The sequence below is a fragment of the Arvicanthis niloticus genome, chromosome 1, assembly GCF_011762505.2.
Source record: "Arvicanthis niloticus isolate mArvNil1 chromosome 1, mArvNil1.pat.X, whole genome shotgun sequence".
NCBI lineage: Eukaryota > Metazoa > Chordata > Mammalia > Rodentia > Muridae > Arvicanthis > Arvicanthis niloticus.
The window spans coordinates 19,082,587-19,101,454 of record NC_047658.1 but is presented as its reverse complement, the minus strand read 5'-3'; the positions used below and the strand labels follow the sequence as shown (position 1 = coordinate 19,101,454).

Here is an 18,868-nt window from a genome sequence, read left to right as displayed (position 1 = left end):
TTAGCACGATTGGTCGGCGACTGGGGGGCGGGGGCTATTTCGTGTTCTTATTGGCGGATGGGATCCAGTTTCTTTGGCCAGAGCATCCCAGGGAACAGGGGGCGGGGCTTGTTGCTACTCAGCATGGAAGTGATTGGTGAATAGAGCTGTCAATCTCGGCTGTAGTCCCAATTTGGTAAGGAAGGTTGGACAGAGAGAAAAGGGATCGTGGAGGACGTGTGGTTGCTATAAAATGTGTTCAGAATTTTGCAATCGGACTTAGCAGTTGCAGGGCGTGGGGGAAGGAAGGGGGAGGAGGCTAGGTAATAGGAGGAGACGTCAGGAACCCACCCGGGATTCAGAACACCCGCTGACCAATTTAGCCTCTCGGGTTGGGCGCGGCCTAGTGTACGCCTCCAGGACAGTTTTACATATTTTATGAACCATAGAGATGACTGGATGACTGGGAGCCTAGAGAGGACGAAGACCGCGCTCGTAGCCGATTTCCGTTTCCGTTGAAGCATTGGCGGTTGGTGTGCATCATGGCAACCGTGGTAAGTGTTGGGTGCATGTGGAGGACTAAGAATGACCCTTCTTATGGAGTCTGAAGGAGAAAGCTGGAGAGGACTCTTGAATCTGAAGGAGGAGTGATAAGGAAGATGCCTGGTTTGACGGAGGAGGTCTGGGGAGTACTCCTGAGTCGTCGGGAGGATGCTGAGAACACCCGGGTCTGAGCAATAGATACTGAGGAGGATGCATGTGTCTAAGGGAAAAGGGCAGAGGAGGATGCATGAATCTGAAGGAAGAGGGCTGAGGAAGTCGTCTGGTTCTCAAGGAGGGCTTGGGAGGACACTTGGATCTAAGGGAAGTGTTGGAGGAGAGGATACCAACTTCTGAGGGATTCAGGCTGGTGTGTGCACCTTTGTGTTTGAGGTAGGAGGGCTAGAACCTGAATCCCTGGATCTGAGGGAGGATCACAATGAATGAGGTCTGGTCTGGGGGAGGAGGACTGGGGAGGATGCCTGGACCTAATGGAAGAGGGCTGGACCTGGAGAAAGTGTATTGACTGCTGAGGAAGGAGCTTCGTTGTGGCCCTAAAGCTGACGGAGAAGGCAGCTATGTATTAAGGGTCCTAGGTCTGTCAGGCATAGTAGGGCAAGCCTTTAGTCCCAGCACTCAGGAGCTAGAAGCCGTGGAGCTCTGTGAGTTTGAGGCCAGCCTGGTCTACAGAGTGAGTTCCAGGAAAGCCAAGGGTTACACAGAGGAACGCTGTCTCAAAAAACAACGAAGTGTCCTGGGTCTGATAGAAGAGTCATGCAGACACTCAGACGACGTCTCTGTGAATGAGTGAATAACCAGAGCCTGGAATGGTAGAGTCGAGGTTTATCCCACATGATGTTCTAGAAACTTCCTCTACCTCTTGACGCAGCCAGTTCCAAAGTCCCAGTGTTGTGTCAGGGCTGAGACTGGTACCCTGATCTCTGGCGAAAATTAGCAAGTGGGAAGTTGTGTGCTCGAGAGCACAGGTCACAGTGTGTCAGGAGCCATCGGTGTGTGGCGTCTTGTCCAGAGACTGTTTGTGTTTTCCAGGCCCCACTTAGGCACACATCTGTGCCAGCACAGGGGTATTTGAATGTTAAAGCCCAGGAAGTGAGTCCAGACATTGGGCCTGGTATTAGCTCCCCAGGCCTCCTAGTGAAGAAATAGTGTGGCCCTGTGGTGGCCTTGATTCTGAGGTTGAGCCCAGTCAAGTTAGAGGGAGGTCGATGGAGAGTCTGTTGCTGTTTCCATGGTGAGGAAGCACATGCCTTTGCTTGCCTTATGAAGAGCCTGTGTGTAATAGTTGGGGTCTCATGCTCCTGGAGTCCATGCAGCTTCTTAGAAAGAGAGGAAATTGGAAGGCTCTCACGGCAAGAGACAGGCTGTGAACTCTGCTGGGCCATGGGCTTTCCTGGAAGGCCTTGCTGAGGGAGGAGGCCTGCTGAGCTGGGATTTGGGGGCTGCTCAGCTTTATGGATTCTTAGGTTCATAAAAAAATATTACAGGATGTGCAAGGGTCCACCACCTGGATTTATCCGTCTCTTATTTCACCCTTTAGCTTAGGCTAGCCCCAGACTCGAGGCAGTCTTCCTGACTCAGCCTCCCCAGTGGTTGCAGACATGCGACTTAGCAGGCACCCTCCAGTGTCCCCACACCTCCCTCCATGAGCCTTTGGCAACTACTAATCCACTTTGTATTTGTGATATCTCTTTTGGATACTTCATTTAAGTATCATTCAACATGGAGGGTTTTTTTAAATTCATGTTTTCTATGTATGGGTGTTTACCCTCCATGTATGTCTATGCCGACAGAGGCCAGAAGAGGGTATTATTGGATCTCCTGGAACCAGAGTTACAGTCAGTTGTGAGCCACCACATTTCGTAGGTCTCCTGGAAGAGCAGCCAGGAGTCCTCCAATCTTCTCTGCAGCCCCAACATGCAGTCTCTATTATGTGGGGAGCCCATTCACTCAGCATGTCTCAGTGTTCTTCCCGGGTGTGTCAGTGTCAGAGCTTCACTCCTTTTCCTGGCCGAATAATATTCCATATATGAATAGAGCATATCATGTTCATCTACTCATTGGTCAGTGAGCACATGGTTGTGTGTGGCTTTTGGCTGTCATAAACGTTGGTGGGGATTCCAGGGGCTCAAATATTCTAGGAGTCCTCACAGGGAAGACAGTGTTAGCTGCTTCTTCGGGAGGCCCTGGTAGGTGTCTGTTGGATGCGCTCAGCACTCTAGCACGTTGAGCCTTGAACATGGAGTCCCAAGTACGCCAGAGACGTGTGGACTGTTCCCTTCATGAGACAAGTGGGTGGTCTGGGAGCCAGAGCGTTGGTCTGAGAGTCTCCATGCTGTCCTCACAGAGCCCAGTATGGGGACAGGAAGGTTTCCTCAGCCGTGCACCAGGATGCCAGGGCTCTGAGGGGTGAGACTCGGCTTGTCTCCCTGCGCCCTCTGGTGGGACTGATCACTGCCATTCGTGATTGATGGCCCAGAGGGTGGTGGTGGCTGCTGTTGGCGTGCTGCCTGCCCATGAGGCAGGGGGTGGGTGGGATGGATGTTCCTGATGGGCAGCAGGACCTTGAAGGAGCAATGAAAGTGTGACAACTGGGAATCTTTTCACACATCATTGTCCTCATCTGCAGGCGGCCACCACCAAAGTCCCTGAGATCCGCGATGTGACAAGAATAGAGCGAATTGGTGAGTGAGTAGGGTCAGGACCAGGGGCGACACTACTGCTGAGTGCCCAGACAGACAGAGAAGGATGTGATGAGGCCTTAGTCCCAGGCTATACTATGCTGCCATATGCCTAGCGTACCACCATGGAGTTCCTGGAAATTTGAGGAATATCTGAACCATGTGTCCAGCACTCAAGTACATATGGTCAAATGCTTCCTGAGGGGGCCTCAGGTCGGCCTCATTCCTGGTGTGCCCCAGGCCTGCAGGCCACCAGATTCATAAATGTTTATGCTGGAAGCCTCCTGTGAACTCAGGAGGTGGAGAGTCTTGTCATCCTGTCCCCACCGAGACCAGCTCTCCGAGCAGCTGTGTAGTGAACTTGCAGGGCCACAGTCACCACCTGCAGCAAGCAGGTGCAGGCAGGCAGGCAGTGGCTCCAGAGACGCCAGCTGTGCAGGAGGCCACACCTACTTGTTGAGCTGTCACTCAGCACCTCTAAGAGCTCTAAGGGCTATGGGCTCCGAGTGCAGGCCCTTGGTGAGCTCTGTGATCTTTCTACTTAGTCTGGCTAAGTAGACCTAGCTGTGTAGACCAGATTGGCTTCAAACTCCCAGAGATCCCCTTGCCTCTGCCTTCCAAGTGCTGTGCAGCACCACGCCTGGCCATGGTTTTCTTCTTGAGGTAGTCCTGAGAAGCTGGCTGAACTCAGTGTGTAGCTGAGGGTGACCTTTAACCCCTCACCCTCCCGTCCCTGCCTCTACCTCCCAACGTGCTGTGAAAGAAGCACCCTCTCACTTCCAGTGCTTGAGTTGGAACCCCGTACTTACTAAATCCCATGTCTTCCAGAAGGGACACAGCTCACTGTAGGAGTGTGTGGCGTGGAGGCAGGCTGTGGTGGGTCTGGCACCTGTGCCCCTTTGAGGTTTCTTACAGAGCCACTGGCTGCCATACTCACCTCTTCCTTACAATGGCCTCTGGGCTGGGGCCCTACCCTGTGTCTGCATCCCTGTGGATGGGCCCAGGAACTGTAGCAATGCACTCTGGCTTGTCAGTGTGCTGTGGGAAAGAGCACCTGAGTGCCAGGCACCTGTGCCCTCCCACAGTCTGCCTTGACCCTCACCGGCAGCCTTGCCTGGGCCCTTGGGGAGCGTCCGGCTCTTGGATGCCAAGCACTTAGCCATGCTCAGGCATCTTCCTGCCTTTGTGTGACCAAGAGAGCACCCTGAGCTCTGGGGGAAACCCTTGACTCAGCAGCCACACAGTGTTGCCTAGAACCAGCCAGTAACTCTTCTCTCCCTCCCACACAGGCGCTCACTCCCACATCCGGGGTCTGGGACTGGATGATGCCCTGGAGCCAAGACAGGTAGAGCGTTGGGGCTGGGTATGTGGGCTCTTTCCGCCAGGTGGGTCTTCAGGCCTCTTGATTCTGTACTTGAAGCACCTTTGCCGAGAGGCAGAGGCACTCGATCTCTGTGAGTTCAAGACCAGCCTGGTCTGTAGACTGAGACCCTATCTCTGAAAGAAGAGAAAATCAGTACTGTTTTGTTTTGTTTTCCAGCAGGCGGGGTGTGGTGGGAATGCAGCCGTGGTTCTGCAGCCTTCCATGTCCTCTCACCTTCTACACTCCAGGCTTCCCAGGGCATGGTGGGGCAGCTAGCTGCCCGGCGCGCAGCAGGCGTGGTGCTGGAGATGATCAGAGAAGGGAAGATTGCTGGGCGGGCTGTCCTCATTGCTGGCCAGCCAGGAACTGGGAAGACAGCCATTGCCATGGGTAAGAAGCCTCAAGGGGCAGATGTTTTCCTCTGTGCCAGTGAATCCCTCCTGTGGAAGTCAGGGACAGGCTAACTCGGTTTAACAGTCACATAGAAGCATCAGGAGGTGACTGTCTAGGGCCACTGAGCAGTTATGTGGGGTCCCCTGTCTTCTACACTAGCTTCCATGTTAGGATTAGCTTCCATGTTGCATTCCAAGCAGGCGGCTATGTATGTTCCATCCTCCCTGCTGTGCTCCAGTCTCCAGGCAGAAGGGAGTTGCAGCCACATGTCCATCCCTCGAAGGTGCTGTGGGAAAGAAAGCCTGTCTTAGCACACTGAAGAGGCGTGGCTATGGAGGTAGTTTTGTCCTGGGGTTTTTGAAGACAGGTCTTTAGATAGTCTTCACTGGCTCTACCTCCCAAGTGCTGGGATCAAAGGTGTGCACCACAACGTCCAGCATTGTTTTGTAATTTTTAATTTGGCTCATTACTGTCTTAATAAAATGGGGGTTCTGGGAATAAGAGAGAGAGTGAACACTGGACTTGGTGACCAGCCTTCTCTGCAGCAGTCCCCTGATGACTTAGGGTCACAGATGCCTCTTCCTTGTCCAACTCCTGCCCATCCTTCAAAGCCTCGGGCGTCTCTGCCTCTGAGACTCTCCTGGCCCGCCCTGTAGTCTCACTCACACCTCTGCTAAGACTGTGGGAACCAGTAGGGAGAGCCAATCAGTTCTGAAGTAGTGCTCATCTAGGGATAGAGCCATGTCACCATGCTTCCAAGGTGACTCGTACTAAGACAGAAGAGTACAGAGTGTGGGGACTAGATGGTACGTGGGGCTGGATGTGGGATAGAGGCATGGATGGTTTTGAGGATGTCAGGAAGCATGGATCATGGACCACCACTGTGTCAGGGACCTGAGGCCAGCAGCCACAACTGCCTGACCTCTGGTTCCCACAGGCATGGCCCAGGCACTGGGACCGGACACACCATTCACAGCCATTGCAGGCAGTGAGATTTTTTCTCTGGAGATGAGCAAGACTGAGGCTCTAACGCAAGCCTTCCGCCGTTCCATCGGTGTCCGTATCAAGTGAGTGTCCTGTGAGATATCCACTCTGCTTGTCCATAGTCCTGTTCAGAGAACCAGGGTGTCCCAGGCTGGGCTGACCCAGGCTGTGCTGTCTGTCCCACCAGGGAGGAGACAGAGATCATTGAAGGTGAGGTGGTGGAGATCCAGATTGACCGGCCAGCCACAGGCACGGTGAGTCTCTGAGGCTTCTCTGTCCCAACACCGGTGTCACCCATACTCATGGCTAAGCTACCTCTAGCCAAAGGGCAAGGGTAGGGCTGGTGGAGGGCTTCACTGGACCAATGGAGGGTGTCATAGGGCCTAAGGAGGGATTGAGGGCTAGTAAACTATCACAGGATCAGTGGAGGGTGTCATAGGGCCTAAGGAGGGACCGAGGGCTAGTAAACTATCACAGGATCAGTGGAGGGTGTCATAGGGCCTAAGGAGGGATTGAGGGCTAGTAAACTATCACAGGATCAGTGGAGGGTGTCATAGGGCCTAAGGAGGATCGAGGGCTAGTAAACTATCACAGGATCAGTGGAGGGTGTCATAGGGCCTAAGGAGGGATTGAGGGCTAGTAAACCATCACAGGATCAGTGGAGGGTGTCATAGGGCCTAAGGAGGGATCGAGGGCTAGTAAACTATCACAGGATCAGTGGAGGGTGTCAAGGAGCCGATGGAGAGTTTCTTATGAAGTGAAACGAGTGTGGGGGCTGAAGAGTTACTGTGGGACACCTGGATCCAGACTGTCCTTTCCCCCAGAACTCCTCTGAGGCCCCCCAGGTAACCTGTCTGCCCACAGCCAGCTGCATCTGTCAGGTACTTGGTTTTTTCTGCCTGGTTGTAGGGAGTTTCTGTTTCTTTTTGCTGTGCTGGGCCAAACCTAAGGCCTGTTGTATGTTAAGTAAGCTGCCCAGTTGTTTTATTTCATGCAGGTCTAAGGTTCAACCCCAGAACCCACAAGATGGAAGAAGAGAACTAACCCCTCACTAGTCCCCTGACCTATATTTGTGCAAATGTACCCATGTATGTAAATTGTATATATATATATGTGTGTGTATATTTTAATTATAGAATAGATAGTCTAGTAGGTCAGCCTCATCCTGTTGTACAGTTGGTCTGAAGTCTCCTCTCTGAGGACTGAGGTGAGCAGCACAGGGCGGATGCCTTGAGTCTGAGGTTCTGGGAGCTTCTCTGTTGTAGGAGTTGCTGGGGCGGGACCCAGGGCTTGCACAAGCCACGTGAGCCCTCCACAGCCAAGCTCGGATGCCAGCCATCTTAGAGTGAGTAGATTAGTGGCGACGGTCCTGCAGCCATCGTCACCACTATCTGGTCGTAGAACTTCCCATCACCCCTTGAGAAAATTGTGCCTGTATGCCAACACCCAGCCACGTGACCTCTTCTGGTCTCTGGACTTGCAGGTTCTGGATGCTTTGTACAAGCACAGATGTAGGGCAGTGGGTGATCTGGTTTGGAAGCTTTGTGTTACAGCTGGGCTTGGTGGCACACGCCTTTTAACCCAAGCACTTGGGAGGCAGAGGCAGCTGGATCTCTTTGAGTTTGAGGCTAGCCTAGTCTACAAAGGGAGTTCTAGGACAGCCAAGACTACACAGAGAAACCCTGTTTTGAAAAACCAAAAAACAAAACCCACCTTTTTTGCTGGTTCTTGGTGTGATGTTTCAGCTGTTACTGAAAATCCTAGGAAAAGGAGTGTGCAGCATACAGGAACTTTCTCTTGTGTGTGTGTCTCTCTCTCTCTCTCTCTCTCTCTCTCTCTCTCTCTCTCTCTCTCTCTCTCTGTCTCTCTCTCTCTCTGTGATGTTTGAGAAAGGGTCTGCCTCCTGCGTGCTGGGATTAAAGGAGCCACCATGCTCAGCCCTGGTGTACTTGTGTATGATGTTGTGTAAGAACTTGTTGACACAGGCAGAGACTAGATGTTGGGTTTCCTGCTTTGCCATAGTGTTTTGGGTTTTTTTGTTTTTTGTTTTTCGAGACAGGGTTTCTCTGTGTAGCCCTGGCTGTCCTGGAACTCACTCTGTAGACCAGGCTGGCCTCGAACTCAGAAATCTGCCTGCCTCTACCTCCCAAGTGCTGGGATTAAAGACGTGTGCCACCGCTGCCCTGCCTGTCACAGTGTTTTATATCTTTAAGACAGGGTCTCTTTCTGAACCTGGAAATAGGCAGGCAGCCAGACTTTCCAGTGATCCTTTCTTCATCCCCAACAGCTCTGGGCTTACAGGCCTGCATGTTGTTGTGCCTGAGGGTGGTAGTGGTGGTGGTGGTGAGGGTGGTGGTGATGGTGAGGATGGTGGTGGTGGTAAGGAAGGTGGTGGTGGTGGTGGTGGTGGTGGTGGTGGTGGTGATATGACATGGGTGCTGGCATCCAAATTTAGGTCCTCTTGCTTGCACAACAAGTGCTCTTCTCTCTCTGCTGAGCCACCACTCTTCCTTTCTTTTCTCTCTCTCTCTCTCTCTCTCTCTCTCTCTCTCTCTCTCTCTCTGTCTCTGTCTCTGTCTCTGTCTCTCTCTGTCTCTCTCTCTCTTTCTTTCTCTTTTTCTGGTAGTGTGTCATAGCCTAGACTGGCTTTGAATATATATTTGTTACATAGCTAAGGATGGCTTTGCGTTTCTGATGCCCCGCCTCTTGAGTGCTAGGCCTGGCCACACCGAGACTGTGTGGTGGTAGGGGAGGATCCCGGGTCTTGTGCAGGATAGATAGGCATGCAGTCTGCTGAACCACTTCGCTCACCCTGTTGTGTTTGCGTCGGGTCTCACACCCAGGCTGCCTTCAGTGTCCTGAGTTCCGGGATTACAGGCAGGAACCAGCCTTTTAGTCTGTTCGTGTTTTGAGACCGTCTTTTTTTTTTTCTTTTTCTTTTTCTTTTTTTTAAATATGCAGCCCATATTGGCTGGTGGTCCTCCACCTCCTGCTTCTTAGTGCTCAAATTATAGGATTTACAGCCACAACCAGGTTACTCAGTGTTGTTAATGGAAATGGATTCAGCATAGGTATGCTGCCCAGGAATTTTAATAATTGTAAATAAAGTTCTAAATTAGTTCACTCCATTAGTAATTAAATTTTAGATGTTGTAAATGTGGTAAGAATATTGTGGGTAAAGCTTTTTGTAAGAAATGTCTTTAAGGTGTGTGTGTTTTCTTTAGAGGCGCAGTGGTTAAGAGCTTATACCGCTCTTCAGAGGAGCCAGGTTCAGTTCCTGGCATCCATAGTGGGTGGCTTACTGCCACCTGTAACAACATTTTCAGGGATCCAGTACCCTCTTCTGCCTTGGTGGGTAACTGTGCTCACGTGCACACACCCACACATAGACACACTCATGCGTATCTAATGAAAAACAATAAAGTGTTGAAATGTATATGTACAGATATAAGTCCCAGCTTCCCCTTAATCCTCCTTTTACCCTGCCTCCTTCTGGGACTAAAGGGAGAAAAATCATTTGTGGCAGGATCCAGAAACAGACAACTGGGCCCTGGATGTGTGGGCTTGGTTTGCTTTTGATTAACCTTTTATAAAAGGTTTTTTCCTTTCTTTTGTTTTTGCATTTACTTAGCGTGTGCAGAGGTCAGAGGAGAGATTGTGGGAGTAGCTTCTGTGTGGGTCCTAAGGTTGTCAGGGTTGGTTTCAAGTGCTCTACCCATTTTGATGGCCCAGTTTAATTGTCTTTTAACTTAGTGCTTTGATTTTGTAATTAACAAAAATGCTATTTTTCTACTGCAGTCAGATACTCAGGAGGCAGAGGCAGGAGGTCTCTTGAGCCCAGGGATTCAAGTTCACCCTGGATAATATGTGAGCCTTTGTGAGGATGCCCAGCTCAGTGGTAGAGGGCCAGCCTGCCTGGAATGGATGTGAGAGCATAGGGTTTGCCTTGGTGGCTTCCAGCCCTGGAACTACAGAAAAAAGAAAGGAAAAAAAAAAAAAAAAAAAAAACCCAAAATGCCTTTCATTTGGATATGAGAAAGATATGTTAAGTTTGACACCTCCCCCACCCTCTACTGGGCTACAGCTTAAGTCCTAGCACCTGTAACCATGCCAACACCACCTCCTCTGCCATCACCTCCTGAGCTGCCTGTGCCACACTCATTTTGAAGCTGTGGCCACAAAGGGGTGAAGTCCTGAGCATTTGCTGGTGTGTCACTCTCAGGGATCCAAGGTGGGCAAACTGACTCTCAAGACCACGGAGATGGAAACCATCTACGATCTGGGTACCAAGATGATTGAGTCTTTGACTAAGGACAAGGTCCAGGCCGGGTGAGCTGCGGGACCACCAAGGGGGCTGGGCCGTCCCAGGAGTAGAGCCCTCTTACTCTTTGCTGTGCTCCTTCAGGGATGTGATCACCATCGACAAGGCCACCGGCAAGATTTCTAAGCTGGGCCGCTCTTTCACACGTGCCCGAGACTATGACGCCATGGGCTCCCAGGTGCTTGGCTCATCCCTCACCCAGCCCTGGGATGTCTTTATATCTTCTGTTACATCCTGGGGTCCCAGTGTGGGGATGCGGGGGCCTGTGCAGTGCCTGTGCCCTGGCTGCCCTCACACATGCCCTTGGCCCTGTAGACCAAGTTTGTGCAGTGCCCAGACGGAGAGCTGCAAAAACGCAAGGAGGTGGTCCACACTGTGTCTCTCCATGAGATTGATGTCATCAACTCCCGCACTCAGGGCTTCCTGGCCCTCTTCTCAGGTCAGCCGCCCCTCCTCAGGCACTCCCAGCCTTGAGTGCTCTGATGCACCCTTCCTGTCCTCCCTCGGCCCAGCCCAGCCCAGCTTTTCTGCACTTTTCTTGGCACTGTTGGATTCTTAACAGACTGCTGCTTGCCTTCTGTTCTCCGTCTGAGTGTCCTCCTTCAGGTCTCTGCCTCTGTCCTCTCGGGGACATTTGAGAATCTTGGCCCTGCTGCTGCAGCCCATAGCCCTCCTCCCCAGTGTTCCTCTTTCTCTGTCTTCACCCACCCCAGTCCTGGCCCCAGTCTCTAACTCTGACACCCCCGGCTCTGGCAGGAGACACGGGGGAGATCAAGTCAGAAGTCCGAGAACAGATCAATGCCAAGGTGGCTGAGTGGAGGGAGGAGGGCAAAGCGGAGATCATCCCTGGGGTGAGTGGCGGCAGCCCAGGCGGGTGTGTTTACAGGCACCCGTGGAGGGGAGCTTGATCTGTGCCCTAATGGCTTCCAGGTGCTGTTCATTGACGAGGTCCACATGCTGGACATTGAGAGTTTCTCCTTCCTCAACCGAGCCCTGGAGAGTGACATGGCACCTGTCCTCATCATGGCCACCAACCGAGGCATCACCCGGTGAGCAGCTTTAGAGGTCTCTGCAGAAAGGGCCTCTGGGCCAGGGGTTATTGGCATCCTCAAGGTGAATGGACTGTCTGCTGAGCTTGCCTTCAGTGTGGTCCTCAGAACCCTGGGCAGGTATAAAACCTGTTCAACTTGGACTTCAAAACTGGTGGCCCAGAGTGCCCCTGGAAATGTACCCTATGCTGAGCACAGCGCTATCTAATAGGTATGTCACAAACTGCCATGATCAGCCCGTCACTGAGAGTCTGTCACTTAGTCATCACAGGCCACAAGTATTGACCTAAAGATGCTGTGGGCTGCTGGGCATGTCGGCACCAACCATAGCCTAGTACTAGGTAGGCTGAGACAGGGAATTTGAATTCTAGGCTAACCTGGGCTACATGAGACCCTTTCTAGATAGTTCCCAAATTAAGAGAATACACAAACTGAAGTTTGGGGAGCCAGGCTCCCTCTGACGGTGGTTCATGGTGTCATCAAGCATAGCACCCCGTCTCATGTATGCTTAGCATGGCAGCTTTGTTTAAACCTCTTTTTATGTGAATATGGGGGGGAGGTTGTCTGTGCAAGCATGAATGTAGGTGTGGGCAGCTCCCCTGCAGCTAGACTTGGAAGCAGTTGTGAGCTGCCCCGTGTGGGTCCTGGGGATCTATCTGGGGTCCTCTGTAAGAATAGTATATACTCTAACTATCCCTCTAGTCCCTCTTTCTTCCCTGATCTACTTTTATGTGTGTCTGTGTGGTACCCTCGGATGTCACAAGGAATGTTGAGGTCCCCTGGAACTGGAGTTAGATGTAGTTGTGAAGGCAGATGGCAGACAGCCCTACCAGTCTGGGACCTGACTACCTTACCTGCACTTCTCCCCACTACCCCCACTTCACAGAAAGGCCAGCTAAGCTGAGCAGCTTGCCCAGGGCTGTAGATTTGAAGGTGGGAGGGGAGGCAGCCCTCAGGACCGCTTTGCTATCTGATGTTCACCTGCAACTCCCAGGTCCCTGGAAATACATGAATGGTAGGCTAGATTCTGGTAGCTGACCTGAGCCACCCCCTGGAAAACAGTATTTTCATTTATGGCTAAATTCCTTATGCCAGAAACAAATTGCCATGGGTCCCATTGCCCACCAAGAACTGTCTGGGTTTGCCTGGGCAGCGGGGACAGGACAGCCACTAGCACAGCTAGGGTGAACTGTGCTTACAGGTGAAGGGAGCCTGTGCTCACATAGGTACTGAGTTCCCAAGTGGGCTATGGTGGCGCATGTTTTCCCAAAACATCCATCAAAAGTCTTTCCTGACCCCCAGCATCCGAGGCACCAGCTACCAGAGTCCCCACGGCATCCCCATTGACCTGCTGGACCGCTTGCTCATTGTGTCAACATCACCTTACACTGAGAAGGATACCAAGCAGATTCTGCGCATCCGGTGCGGCATCCTCCCAGGCCTCTGAGTCGGGGAGACCGGCAGTGGGGAGCTGGCAGTGGGGGTAGGGTGGGGGGCCCTTCCTGTGCCTTGGCTCTTTTAGCCTCATCTGTGGCTCTGAGACCCCAGTGTCTGTTTGTACTATGGGATGGGTGGGGTGACATGCCATGCCATGCCTGCCTGCCTGAGACCTGCCTGCCCTCAGCTGTGAGGAGGAAGATGTGGAGATGAGCGAGGATGCCTACACAGTGCTGACCCGCATCGGGCTCGAGACCTCCCTGCGCTACGCCATCCAGCTCATCACAGCGGCCAGCCTGGTGTGCCGGAAGCGAAAGGTCAGCCAATCAGTTAGCCTGAAGGACTGAGGGATGGCCCCTAGGGTAGCTCATGGGCCATGGTACATGGATATTTAGTGGGGACTAAGAAGCACAGCAGGTGCCCAGTCATTTTAGAGAGAAAAGCTTGGGGGTGGGGGTGGGCATAGCCCCATGCTGACATGAGCTGAGTCCCACCTGTTCTCAGGGCACAGAGGTGCAGGTGGACGACATTAAGCGAGTATACTCCCTCTTCCTGGATGAATCCCGCTCCACACAGTACATGAAGGAATACCAGGATGCCTTCCTCTTCAATGAGCTCAGTGAGTATCGCCCATGCTGCTGCCCCTGTGGGAGAGGGCAGCGTGGGAGCACCCAGCTCGCTGCCTCTGTGGGAGAGGACGGCGTGGGAACGCCCAGCTCGCTGCCCCTGTGGGAGAGGGCGGCGTGGGAGCACCCAGCTCGCTCACGTTTGCCTTCCCCTCTGCAGAAGGCGAAACAATGGACACCTCCTGAGCTGACTCTGCACCCCAGCCCCTCACCCCGTTTTCTACAAGTTCTCACACTGTGACTTTGTATAAAATTATTGAAGACTGGAGCTCTTCTGTGTCCTCAGAGCCCACAAAAGGGCAGCAGAGTGCAGTTGTAAAGCCTTTATTGGGAGGGGTGGTTAGAACACCTGCTAGCTGCAGAAGAACGGGGACTTAGGGGTAGGCCTCAGAAGAGGAGGAGGCCAGGGAGGTGGGGGAGGTCACAGGCCATTGGTTGAGTCCTGGGACCCCCACAGTCAGAGCTGCTGAGCCGGCAGGGCCCACAGCGGCAGCTGAGGGCCACAGGAAAGGAGACTATGGGGTCTACACCAGGTGGGCAGCCGGGGAGGCGGACAGAAGCAAAGCGCAGCTCACGGTAGGTGCACACTGGCTGAGGCACTGGAGGCAAGGCAGCAGGCAGTACTCGGACCTGAGCACAGGGTGGAGAAAGGCCTCATCTGAGTGTCCCTGCCCCCACACACCCCCCCCCATGCTAGGCAGAATGCCCACCTGGTCTTTCATACCCCCACAGTAGCTATGATCCCTGCCCAGGTGCCATCTCCCTGTACCCCACTGCCACCGCCTGTCGTGAGCCTAGCTGAGGTAGCAACACTTCAGGTCGGAAGTGATGTCTCTACCCATTTGGTCAGCTCACCATGCTAGGACAGTAGCCGGCACAGATGGTGGTGGTGAAGGTGATGCAGACTGGGCAGAACTCATTCTCTGCAGCCAGGGTTGCGTTGACAGGCCGACACAGTGGCCGAAGGGGGCCCCTGGAGGCCCATACCACGCTGGGGCACAGCAGCAGCCACAGCAGCAGCCCCTGGGACATAGCCAGCGTCTCACTCTACCCCTGACCTGGGTTTTCCATCCCAGGTTCTGGACACACTCAGTATAATACAGAAACTGTCATTCAAGACCATCAAATCTATTTCTCTCTTGCTTGAAGTCCACCAGCTAGGAGCCCCCCACCCACACACCCTCCATGCCCTAGGTCACAAGGCTGTCTATCTATGGGTCTGGTGGAATTGGTAGCACCCTGGCCCCTACGGTCTTACCTGGAGCCTCTCCATTCTTGATGCCTTCCCTACCTTGGGCACTTGACTTTATACCTGTGGGTTGTGGGGGTGGCAAGGCCACTAAGCAGAGGCTACGGGCTTGGGTAACCTGGACACTAATCTCTTTGGGGGCGAGACACAAGGTCAGGGAAGCCAGGGACCAGCTCCAGTGTCTCAGTGAATTGGCCTCACTCAGCCCAGGTGTCCGGGCTTAGCTGACATTGGAAGCACAGGAAACAAGGTGAAGGGGAGGACCCTGCAGGCTGCTGGCTGGACCCCCAGGATGCTGGAGTAAACTTCAATCAGGCCCACTCTGATGGCTGGGTCCAACTAACTAGGAGAGATGGCACAGCTTCAGGGTTAGATGCTAATAGGAACCTTAGGTTCCGAAGAGTAGGCCTCCAATTTTGCTTTAAATCCAACCAGAGGTGGAGCGCCGCCTCTCGCCCAGCCCCTTAATCAGGATGCCTGGATTAGGTCCAAAAATGGGTGTGGTTTTGGGTATAAAACTTCTTGAAGTAAGGGGTGTGTCCGGGTTGGCCCGCCCACAAATTCAATGCTGGAGTTTGCGTGGTGGGTGGGCTTCACACGCTCACACCAGCTCCGCCTTGGCACTCCCATAGCGGGAATTCTCAGTGCAGTAGGCCTTGGGTACACTGTAGAGGCCTGCCACCGGCTTCCGGTGGGGGCCGACCCAGGGTGCGTCTACTGGGCAAAAGCGGTCCATCCTACGGAGCGGGTGCACCAAGGGTCCGTAGGACTCCCGGGTCAGAGACAGGGCTCCCAGGTACGGCACGACCGGTTGCGATGGGCGCGCACGGGCTGGGCGCATCCTCGGTGGACTTTCCAGCTCATGGCGGGATGCCTTCTTTGGCAAGCTCTGGCCCATCACCGATTTCTGGTAGGGATATCCAGACAACTTCCTGTGGGCGGGGCAGCAGGTAAGTAGGTCCAAGAACAGAGTTCGGATTCCAGGGGACTCAAGGGCCTAGAAATGGTTTCTTGCTGCCTTGGAAGAAGCTCTGAGGAGCTGAAGAGTTCAGTTTGGGTCAGTACTGTGGTTTCTGCATATATAGTTGGAACTGCCAAGAAGGGTTTGCTCACCAGCACCTGCTGGGCACAGACTCACCTTGTAAAGTCACATGCAGAAGTGGTCACATAGGGTTGGAGCCGATCTAGGACACCCATCTTGTTCACTGTGAAGGGTCGGCCAGCCAACTCGGGGTTCCTCGTCCAGGGGACTAGGGCCTGAGGAATATTGGGAAAGGAAGTGAACAAAAAAGATTGGTTCAAAGCCGTTGACACACACACACACACAACTAGTCTTAGTGCCTCAAACCCTGTGCCCTATCCAAACAGTGGCCAAGAACCCAAACTCCTTCCACAGCCATACCCCTTTCTAGTTTCCCACTCAAAACCGTTACCCTGACACTGGGCACTAAGTACATCTTGGATGACAATTCCACTTGACTGCTTCTTGCCAAGTAAACCTAATTTTCATCTGCTAACCCAAACTTGTCTCAGAGTATTCTAGTGCATCTCTAGGGAGCAACTACCTAACTTAGCTCATTGCACCAGCAGCCCACAGCTTCAAGAAGAACCTTCCAGCTCTCCCCCACAGTTCAAGACTCAGTACCCTGGTTCCCAATCCAATACCTTCTAGCTGCCTCATAGAATGCAAGCTTCCTTCAGCCCAGCAGCCCAGTCTGGTCCTTAACTCTCTTGGACAGCCTAGGCTCCTTCCTGCGGTGCCCATGTAGCCCACTTTACCTGAGAAGGTCCCCCGCGATGGTGGTCAATGAGCTCCAGGGATTGGGGCTCCACAAAGAGGGGGTCGCTCTGATCCAGATCTGGCCAGCCCTTGTACTGTGCCTTCGTCTCGCTGATCTGGTATTTTGTGGTCAGGGGGACACCCCGACCCTCATGTCTTCTTAGCTACAAGAAGGGAGCCCCAAGATTCAAGGTGAGGGAGAAGGGTTCCAGTGTCCAACCCTCTCACCCTCAGACTGCTGGATCCCAGAACCCTACCTTTTCTGCCAAAGACTTGATGCCTAGTGTCCGCCTGGGGTCCTCATGCTCTGGAGCCCTGGGCTGAGCACAGGGGCCATGGCGTGACTTGGGGGTGTGTGCTGAGCCTGAGGTGGTCTCCCATCTGCTGATGACCTCGTCAAAAGCCCAGATGTGTGGGTCCTGCTTCAAGGCTGCAGGCAGGGGCACCTTGTCTGGAGACTGAGAAGTCATATAGTTCAGCCAAACGACCCAAGAAACCATCCCCTTTCCTAAAAAATCCTCCAACTCCTGGGCTCCCAGACCCCTCCACCTTCCAGGAATCTAACCCTAGTCCTCTTTCCTCCTGGCACACAAGTTTGTGAACTGCCCTCTTTCTCTACGTCTCATTCTCCACCCTCTTACCTGTAGAGTAAGCGGAGGGAAGGACGCCAGTGGGACCCTGTGGTGGGCGACCCCGCTGCTGGTGAGATGCCAATTGGGCCAGTTTCCAACCACCTCCGTTTCAGAAATGGAGGACCAAGGGGGCCCATATCGCAGAGCTAGGGTCCGACCTGCCATGGTCCTCACCCTCTCTGGGAAGCCAAGAAACCGGCTTGTTGTGGCCGTTGCCCCTGGTAACAGAACCTGCCCACTCTGAACCCAGCCAATGGCGTGTGGACGGTTAGGGGAACCCCAACTAGGACTTTTAGAGAAGAGGATGGAAGGCCCCAAAAGGACACACAGATACATAGGGAAAGGTGGAGACTCCTAATGGAGTTCGGGGGAGGGGACACAGCAGACAGACAGAGACAGGCTGACTCGGGGAGAGGAACTAAACGCCCCTTTCTCATAGGGCCCCTGGCTCTCGGTTGCCAGGCCTGCCCACCTCGGGGTAACAGTTTCCAGACAGCTCTTTTCCATGAAGGCTGAGCGTCCCCAGTCCTGCCTGCCTTTCATTTGGTTGAAAACTTCCACCTGGGTATGGGGGCTGGGGAGACTGAGGGAAAGAAATACACCAGGAAACACTTAGAATAGGGATGGGGGGAGCATGAGCTCCTCACTCACAGAAAAGAGATGGAAAGTCAGAGAGAGTGGGAGGAGGTTAGAGGGTGGGAAGAGGGCCACCCTCAGAGCATCAGGGGTGGATTCTGCCAGGCAAGTGGTCCAGTCTCACGCAGGGTGGGAGCTGGCCTTTATCCACCCTCCTGTGGTGTCCTAGGCCCGTTTCTCCAACACTAAGGAGGCTGAGGCTCAAGAGTTACCATCTATTCTAGAGAGACCCTGTCTCCCAAGTGAGTGCACACACTCGTGATCTCAGCACTCAAGAAATTAAGGTCGGGGCTGGAAAAAAATGTATCAGGGGTTCCCAGGTTCAGTTCTCAGCACCCACTTAGTGCCTCACAACCATCTTTAACTCCAGGCCCAAGGGGATTCAATATTCTTGTAGCTGCTGCAGACACCCATGCATGCCGACATCCATGCATGCAGGCAAAACACTCGATACACATAAAATTAAAGACAATTTAAAAAAAAAAGAGAAAAGATGAAGGTCATCCTCAGCAACATTCCAGTTCTAGGCCAGCCTGAGTTTCATGAGAATGGGTTCCAAAGCATTAAAAAAGGTGGTGGGTGTGGTTCAGATGATGGAGTGCCTGCCTAGCACCCAGGAAGTCCTGGACTCCATCCCCAGCACTGCATACACTTTAATGCCAGCACTTGGGAGGCAGAAGATAAATTCAAGGCCTAGCCACACAGTGGTGATGTAAGCCTTTAATGCCAGCATTGGGGAGGTGAAGACAGGCAGATCTCTGAGTTTGAGGCCAGCCTGGTCTACAGAGTGAGTTCCAGAACAGCCAGGGCTGCACAGAGAAACCCTGTCTTGAAGAAAAAAAAAAAAAAAAAGTTCAAGGTCCACCCTCCAATGAGCTGCATGAGGAGACTCTGTCTCCAGATTAGAGCTGAACAAAAAAGATTAGGGGCCACTCTGGATGTGAGGTATGCATGCTTGCTTCTGCTCCTTGGGTGGTTGGGCTCAGTACTCAAAGCAGGATGCTTGTGTGCCTTGGCCAGGTCAGACTTCTCTGGTGAGCCTAGGCTCCCGGGAACTCAGTGCCTTTCCCTGATCACATCCTCACCGTTCTGGGACCAATTGCTTCCATCGCTTTCCCACCTGACCCATTTGCCCTTGCCCCAGACAGAACAGTTTATGTAGCCCAGGCTGCCCTGGACC

General features: G+C 53.2%; 3 protein-coding genes across 6 annotated transcripts; 1 reads left to right on the top strand and 2 right to left on the bottom strand.

The window, feature by feature from the left end:
* Positions 1-101: 101 nt before the first annotated feature.
* Ruvbl2 (RuvB like AAA ATPase 2) lies at positions 102-13,659 on the top strand. 3 transcript variants are annotated; one of them, XM_076933954.1, is made up of 16 exons: positions 102-175; positions 429-533; positions 3,167-3,221; positions 4,508-4,563; positions 4,830-4,971; positions 5,912-6,041; positions 6,146-6,212; positions 10,181-10,287; positions 10,364-10,457; positions 10,595-10,718; positions 11,036-11,130; positions 11,210-11,328; positions 12,631-12,750; positions 12,953-13,082; positions 13,270-13,384; positions 13,552-13,659. In XM_076933954.1, exons 2-16 carry the CDS (start codon positions 522-524, stop codon positions 13,575-13,577), a joined length of 1,392 nt encoding a protein of 463 aa, XP_076790069.1. In that variant the 5' UTR covers positions 102-175; positions 429-521; the 3' UTR covers positions 13,578-13,659. The 3 variants fall into 3 exon arrangements, with proteins under 3 accessions (XP_076790069.1, XP_034367516.1, XP_076790062.1); XM_034511625.3 differs by lacking the exon at positions 102-175 and having other exon boundaries at positions 193-533; XM_076933947.1 differs by lacking the exons at positions 102-175; positions 429-533 and adding an exon at positions 541-659.
* A 40-nt stretch (positions 13,660-13,699) lies between these two features.
* Positions 13,700-15,002, bottom strand: Lhb (luteinizing hormone subunit beta). Its single transcript, XM_034511636.2, has 2 exons — positions 14,247-15,002; positions 13,700-14,021 (listed from the first exon to the last, which is right to left on the bottom strand). Exons 1-2 carry the CDS (start codon positions 14,421-14,423, stop codon positions 13,779-13,781), a joined length of 420 nt encoding a protein of 139 aa, XP_034367527.1. The 5' UTR covers positions 14,424-15,002; the 3' UTR covers positions 13,700-13,778.
* A 142-nt stretch (positions 15,003-15,144) lies between these two features.
* Saxo3 (stabilizer of axonemal microtubules 3) lies at positions 15,145-18,784 on the bottom strand. 2 transcript variants are annotated; one of them, XM_034484533.2, is made up of 5 exons: positions 17,062-18,784; positions 16,678-16,878; positions 16,420-16,584; positions 15,779-15,897; positions 15,145-15,572 (listed from the first exon to the last, which is right to left on the bottom strand). In XM_034484533.2, exons 1-5 carry the CDS (start codon positions 17,386-17,388, stop codon positions 15,242-15,244), a joined length of 1,143 nt encoding a protein of 380 aa, XP_034340424.2. In that variant the 5' UTR covers positions 17,389-18,784; the 3' UTR covers positions 15,145-15,241. The 2 variants fall into 2 exon arrangements, with proteins under 2 accessions (XP_034340424.2, XP_076790078.1); XM_076933963.1 differs by having other exon boundaries at positions 15,399-15,679.
* Between the last annotated feature and the right edge of the window lie 84 nt (positions 18,785-18,868).

Bases quoted from the DNA above. Each gene is read 5' to 3' on its own strand.
- Ruvbl2 (XM_076933947.1), top strand. From the start codon at position 639: ATGCCTGGTTTGACGGAGGAG. The intron at 11,131-11,209 runs GTGAGTGGCGGC...AATGGCTTCCAG, and splicing joins AAGCGGAGATCATCCCTGGG to GTGCTGTTCATTGACGAGGT. The intron at 13,083-13,269 runs GTCAGCCAATCA...ACCTGTTCTCAG, and splicing joins TGGTGTGCCGGAAGCGAAAG to GGCACAGAGGTGCAGGTGGA.
- Lhb (XM_034511636.2), bottom strand. From the start codon at position 14,423: ATGTCCCAGGGGCTGCTGCTGTGGCTGCTGCTGTGCCCCAGCGTGGTA. The intron at 14,022-14,246 runs GTGAGCTGACCA...CCCTGTGCTCAG, and splicing joins CCGGCTACTGTCCTAGCATG to GTCCGAGTACTGCCTGCTGC.
- Saxo3 (XM_034484533.2), bottom strand. From the start codon at position 17,388: ATGTATCTGTGTGTCCTTTTGGGGCCTTCCATCCTCTTCTCTAAAAGT. The intron at 16,879-17,061 runs GTAAGAGGGTGG...ATGACTTCTCAG, and splicing joins TCCCTCCGCTTACTCTACAG to TCTCCAGACAAGGTGCCCCT. The intron at 15,573-15,778 runs GTGAGTCTGTGC...CCCCGCCCACAG, and splicing joins TCTGCATGTGACTTTACAAG to GAAGTTGTCTGGATATCCCT.